Here is a 6,564-nt window from a genome sequence, read left to right as displayed (position 1 = left end):
GAGCAAGGGGCCCAGTGGGGGCATAGAAGGGCCCAGTGTGGGCGATGAGCGCGAGTAAGGGCCCCAGGGCGGGGCAGCGGAGCGCAAGAGGCGCGATTACAGGCCTGAGTGCGGGCGCGGCGCTCGAGAGGCATGACCACAGGCCCGAGTGCGGGCATAGAGACTGCGGGGAGCGTGGGGCGCAGGCCAGTACGCGAGTGGCCGCGGAACATAAGGGAGGCAGGCCCGAGTGGGGCACTGCCTACGAGATACGAAGCCGCGAGAGGGGAATAAGCCCATTGGGAAGTCCGGGCTGGGCGAGAAGGGGCACAGTCAGAAAGATGCCCCAGGAGGGGCCGCGTATATTGAGCAGGCCCTGAGAGAGGACCAGCACAGGGACTAGAACCAAAGGCCCGGTATAGTAAGACCGGCCCCGTGCCAAGAAGGGCAGGAAGGCAGCTTCCCTAATTGAACCTATACTAAGATCAAAGACAGGGTGGGCGAGACAGAGGGTGCATTCAAAGCCCAGATTGGCACGGTAGGCAAGGGCACTAGGGGAGGTCACGGTGCCCCTAGGGGCCGTCCTGCCACACCGTGCCTGGCCCCTGACCCTTCTTCTGGGTCGTATACCCCACTGGGCAGAATACTGCCCCCTTACGGGGCCGGGGTCACAACACCCCACAACATCGCGCCTCTCCCTGCCGGCTATAACATAAGGGTCCAGGCCCAAACTGCAAAGGCATCTCCGCCAGGATTTTCTCTGTCCTCACCATGCTGTGGCCCCTTAGGTGCTCAGGCTGCACCGCTCGTCTCTCCTCTGCTGGGCTCTTCTGCAGAACTCCTACAGCTGCCAGAAAGGAACTGGCTCTGGCCTCAGCCTGGTCGCTTATAAAGGCCAGGCCCTGCCCCCTTCTAGCCAGCTGACCAACATTAGTTGCCCCGGCAACCCTCACCTGTGCTGCCATGTTGATTGGCAGCTGTCCTTATTACTATTACTAGTAGCGAGCACCCTAGTGCTCTGCTACACCCCTTACAAACTTATAGGCAGTTACCAGATCACCCCTGAGCCTGTGCTTTTGAAGGCTGAAGGGTCCCATAGCTCTCAGCCTCTCATTGTAAGGTCTGTTTTTCTGACCTCTGATCATGCGTGTGGCTCTCCTCTGGCCTCTCTCAAGCTTCTCCACATCCTTTTTGAATTGTGGAGCCCAAAACTAGATGCAGTACTCCAGCTGCAGCCTCACCAAGACCGCGTACAATGGGAGAATGATGTCTTGGGATTTGCTTGAGAAGCATTTATGGATGCAAGCCAGCATTTTGCTCGCTTTACTAGCTGCAGCATTACACTGAAGGCTCATGTTCATCTTGTGGTCAATCATGACCCCCAAGTCCCTTCCAGCCATAGTGCTAGCCAGCGTAGCACTGCCAAGCCTATAAGCATGCTGTGGGTTTTCCTCCCAAGGTGAAGAACCTTGCATTTTTCAGTGTTAAACACCATCAGGTTCTATTCTGCCCATTTCCTGAACCTGTCAAGGTCAGCCTAGATTGCCTTCCTGTCCTCAGGTATAAATGCTTTACCCCAAAGTTTGGTGTCGTTGGCAAGCTTGGCCAGTCCGCTTTTGATACCAATGTCCACATCATTAATGAAAATGTTGAATAGTATAGGCCCAAGGACAGACCCTTGGGGGACCCCACTGGTCACAGTGCATCACAACAATGGACTTCCACCACCCTCTGGGTCCGACCACAGAGCCAATTCCCCAGCCAGCGGATTGTGGTAAAGCCAAGGCCACAGTTGGCCAGTTTTGCTAAGAGGTGATCATGTGATACCAGATCAAAGGCTTTTTTAAAGTCAAGATATATGACATCAACCTCTTCTCCCTTGTCCAGGTAATAGGTCACCTGGCTGGAAAAGGAAATAAGATTGGTCAAGCAAGACCTAGCTGCAACAAACTCGCGCTGGCTATCCCTCAGGATGTTGCCATCGGCCAGTCTATTAAGAGTGGTCCCATTGATGATCTTTTCTAAGACCTTCCCCAGAACAGAGGTCAGGCTGATGGGCCTGTAGTTGCCGGATCCACTTTCCTCCCTTTTCTGAAGATACACACCACGTTGGCCATCTTGCAATCTTTGGACACTTCACCAGAGCACCAGGAATTCTCAAAAATCTGTGCCAGGGCTGAACTGTGATGCTTGCCAGCTCCTTGAGTACCCTGGAGTGTAAACTGTTAGGGCCAGATGACTTGAAGGTATCCAGCCTCTCAAGGTGTTCCTTCACAAGGTCAGCATTGGTGGAGGGTAAGGAATCTCCCTCACCCAGGCCTTTCCATCCCGTAATGGGCAGGGACGTCCCTTGGGACTGGTGAAAAACAGTGGTGAGGGAGGGAGTAGGGCTGGGGCAGGGCACGGTATGCACATGAGCAGCTCATCTGGGAGGCACAGAAGGGACAGCTCTTGCTGCTGCATGCATCCTGGGAGGGCATGGGGAGCATGTGCCCCCAGATTTGTGCACAGGGCAAGGGCAGGCTGCTGCTGTGGGCTGGGGCCAGGGCATCGTCGAGCTCTTCTCAGCAGGGGCTGGGCCAGGCTGCGTTAGAGGCAGGCAGCAGTGGCGGTGCTGGCAGGAAGGCTTCAGGGAGATCATGGGGAATTTTAAAGGTGGCTGCAGCCCCCCGCCATAGCCCTCTCCCAGCACTGCTGCTGCCCACACTGACTCCAGCCCAGCCCAGCCCCCGCTGGGAAAAGCTCAGCGCTGCCCTGGCCTTAGCCTGCAGCAGCAGCCCATCCTCACTGCACACACAGATCCGGGAGTACATGCCCCCCCATTCCCTCCCCTGTGGTGCATGCAGGGTGGGAGCCACCCCCCGCATGGCTCCTGGATGAGCCACTTGTGGCTCCGTCCCATGCCCCACCCCGACTGGGCAGTGCCTGCCCCAGCCCCACTCCCAATCTCACTGCAGGGGTCTCTATCTTCCACACCGCCACACTCCTTCCCCCACAACAGACTTACCACTGGGCCACATATTGGCAATCGGATCAGTATGGGCTAATATGGCGCCTTAAAAATCAGCCATCAGTATCAGCCCAAAAAGTCTCTATCAGTGCACTTCTAACTCTTATTTATGAACATTTAAAAACCACTTTCCAAACTGGATTGCGTTGGCAGCTGCTACTCAAAGGCCAAGGGCTGCAAGAGATGTAACCGAAGTCCTACCTCAGATGGACTACAGAAATGTAAGAAGAAACTTTCACAGCACCTGAATACAGTATACTTTGCCTCACACTAGCTACAGGTGACCAAATATTTCTCATAAGCACAGATCCTTAAAAGAAAAGGATAAGACATGCATGAGCTACTCAAAAAAATCTGTATTTGCAAAGATCAAAACTCAGTGCATTTTGTATGCTACTTGATTATGAAGGGAAGAGAGAGTCCTCTGCAGAAATATAGTTACCTGGCTTAAACATAAAATACAAGAAATCTAAAAAAAAAGAAAAAAAGGAAAGAGTTTAAAAATCAAGCAAGACAAGTTGTGACAGAGGTCTTTGGATATTATTTCTACCAAAAAAGAATGTGCAAAGAAGAGAACAATTCTGTTACGTATCTCAGAAGGGCACTACTTTCATTATAGTGCACAAGACTCTGAAATGCCTCATTTAAACCAACACCATAAGGCTATACAGCAATAGTCCAATTCAGAACTGCATTAAGACCCTTGAGTGGCTTTTATTCAGTGACTGGTCCTCTCGGGGGATATACATATAGATCACAGAAGCGGAAGATTCAGACATGCAGGATCCTTGTTCAGCAGTTTGGGTTGCATAACCAAAGAGGAAACAAACTTCCCACAAGTCCTATTACTTATTTTCACCACTCTTTAGTGGCTGCTAATATATACATCTGTTATACATCAGCTGGTTATACTAACCTCTAAGGATGACTTTGAACTGCATGTCTTTCTACGAGATAGGAGAAATGTGTTCCAGTTATAAAATCTTGGAGCTTATCAAGTGTGCAAATGTAGTTAGATATAATGCTTCTATCTTTAGAATTGTGTCATATTGCTTTCTCTTTCCTGAGCATTTCCATGAAAGCACAGTTTTTGAGCAGCCATGATATTTCAGTATCTCAAAATGAGAACCCAACCTCTGTAGTTCTTCTCCCAACTCCAGATAGGCTTGGTTTTCCATTCCTGCGCTAGTTTTTCAGCCTGCTTTCTCCTGGGCTCCTATTTAACACACATCTTGAATCTGAGCCTTGAGATACTATACTCACAACTGAGGATAAGCTGAAATTTATTTTCAGCATATTCAAGTACCCCTTTGGAAAATGGCTCTTCTTGCTATCATATATGCACCAACTAATACATTTATTACTTTAATTCATTTTTCCAACCAAAACATAAAACCAGTAACTTAAAGTTAAAACCTGAACTGAAAACATACTGTTGTACATTCATCCCTCAGGTTTCCTGTGCATAATGTTCGCCTCTTAAACAAAAGCGGCCATGCAATTTTGCACATGTGACTTTTAAATTTCAGCCTTTATTTAACAGTTTTCCCTATGCCTTGGGGATAGGTAAGTAACAGTATCCTCGTTCTACAGAGGAAAAGCCTGATTTATACAGAAGTTAAATCATTTAAGTGCACTGTGTGATCAGTTGTTCAGCATAGGTAAGAAATTATTTTTGTCATGTTTACAAGCGTTTCTTTATGAACAAACTATGCTTTCCTGAAAAAATTCTCCAGACGGGAAAAATAACCTGCATTAACAACAAAACAAGAGCTTTCAATTTAGATTCCTAAGGAGAAAAGGACCCTGAAGGGTCATCTAGTCCCGCCTCTACATAGATGGAGGTTTCTTGGATGCTTCATTGCTCTAATACAAGGATGAGAGACAGTTTGGTAGAAAGAGATTTCCCCATGCTTAATGTTAACCCAATCCAAATTGGAGTGAAACACTTCTGCTTGCAGTACATAATAAAAGCTAACTTGAGAAGTCCTCTTAGCCAATAGGAACGACCATGCAATCTGCAATCACCTGCTTTGATTTTAACCACAGCTCACCAGCTATTCTGTCAGTTGCGCTCACCTTGTGTGTTTTGCTGTATGTATACAGATAGGCCAGTCTGTAGAGGCTCTTGTAGTGCTGAGGAAAACGGCTCAGACATAAACAGAAGGAGGCAATACATTGCTCTGTCAGAAACTTGCGCTGCTCCTCAAGATCTGCTGGAAGACCCTGGGGAAATTCAGATGCATCTGCACCAGGTTCTGCTTTCTTTTTGCAGTCCCACTGCAAAGATGGGGGGATGGTAGCTTTAGTGGGATTGCCAGATGATGCTGGGGTATCTAAATGACATTTCTGGCCACCAAGCTCAGTTGCATAAGATTCAGAGTTCTCTGCAGGTTCTTCTGACTTTCCTGTAACTGACAAATTAACAAAACTCAGCATTTATGTTTTTACTATCGCATGTACTAAAAAACTTGTTTTCCATTAAAATACATGCAGAATCATTTGTGTACTTCCTTGATATGCATATGACTCCTTGCGGTGTTTAATGAGCAAATCATCTTCAGATCCCAGATAAATGGAAATAGCTACCTTTATTACCTCCTTCACATATGACCTTTTATTGACCAGTAACCCATGCAAGAATTTATATAATGTCATAAAATAAGGAAGGTGGGGAGAAAGCACAAAAAAATCCTTACAACAGAATTGGACACCAAAAGGTACAAGGGATAATGTTGTTGTCTTGATAAGTGAAATGCTACTATTTTAACTACCTGTTAAGAGGAAGACAATTTTAGAATCATATGATTTAGGAACAGTAGATACCGAAAGACCATAGTCAAGTGACTGTTAACCTTCTCTTTGATAAGACTGAGCTTCTTCTGAGTCTCTTTATAAAACATGTTTTCCACATCATGAATTATTTTTGAGGCTCTTTTCTGAATCCTCTGATTCTTCATTGTCCTTTTTGAAAAATCTATACACCAGAAAGGAACACAACATTCCAAGTAGGGTGTGTGTGTGCATGCGCACGTGCACACACATGCACGCACGCACACACGCTGTGAAAACTTGGGAAAATCGTTATATTTAATGATTTTAAAGCACTATTTATTTTATAATCATATTTTGATCCAGAACTGTTTAACACATTCAGTGAGTCTCAATCATTCCACTTTGAGGAAGACCTTTTAAAGGCTGAGAGTTTTAGAGACATTTTCAAGCTACCCACTATGTAATATTTCAAAGCCAACAGAAAAGTTTAATAATGCTCAACAAGTTCCAGTCATTCTAATACCTTAATCGCTCCAGTGGGCAGCAGGAAATCTGTCAAATTTGAGCAATCATCTCAATTTACTATACTGTCTTGATAGTGTTGTTACATTAGTAGTTGGATTAGATGTCCTTCCAGAATCCCAGTTAAGTTTAGACCATCACGGGGTACCACCGACAGGATTTTTGTTGCATGACAGATCCAGAAGTGTAGAGAGCAACACCAGGAGCTGTTTATGGCATTCACTGACCTAACCAAGGCCTTTGATTCATAGTTTCATAGTTTCTAGGGTCAGAAGGGA

The 6,564-nt window shown here is 46.7% G+C and overlaps 1 protein-coding gene across 8 annotated transcripts in view; it reads right to left on the bottom strand.

Annotated features, from left to right (window-relative positions):
- The window catches only part of CABIN1 (calcineurin binding protein 1), a 202,353-nt gene that overhangs the window by 113,923 nt on the left and 81,866 nt on the right, over nucleotides 1–6,564 (bottom strand). For 5 of the 8 annotated variants that reach the window (XM_019539123.1, XM_019539126.1, XM_019539127.1 and 2 more), the window contains exon 28: nucleotides 5,069–5,403. In XM_019539123.1, the coding sequence (XP_019394668.1) occupies nucleotides 5,069–5,403 (335 nt within the window). The remainder of the gene's footprint in view (nucleotides 1–5,068; nucleotides 5,404–6,564) is intronic. The other 3 variants (XM_019539124.1, XM_019539128.1, XM_019539131.1) reach the window with 1 other exon arrangement.

The sequence above is a fragment of the Crocodylus porosus genome, unplaced genomic scaffold, assembly GCF_001723895.1.
Source record: "Crocodylus porosus isolate Cpor-Errol unplaced genomic scaffold, CroPor_comp1, whole genome shotgun sequence".
NCBI lineage: Eukaryota > Metazoa > Chordata > Crocodylia > Crocodylidae > Crocodylus > Crocodylus porosus.
The sequence above is the reverse complement of the archived record's forward strand: the minus strand, read 5'-3'. Positions and strand labels throughout refer to the sequence as shown.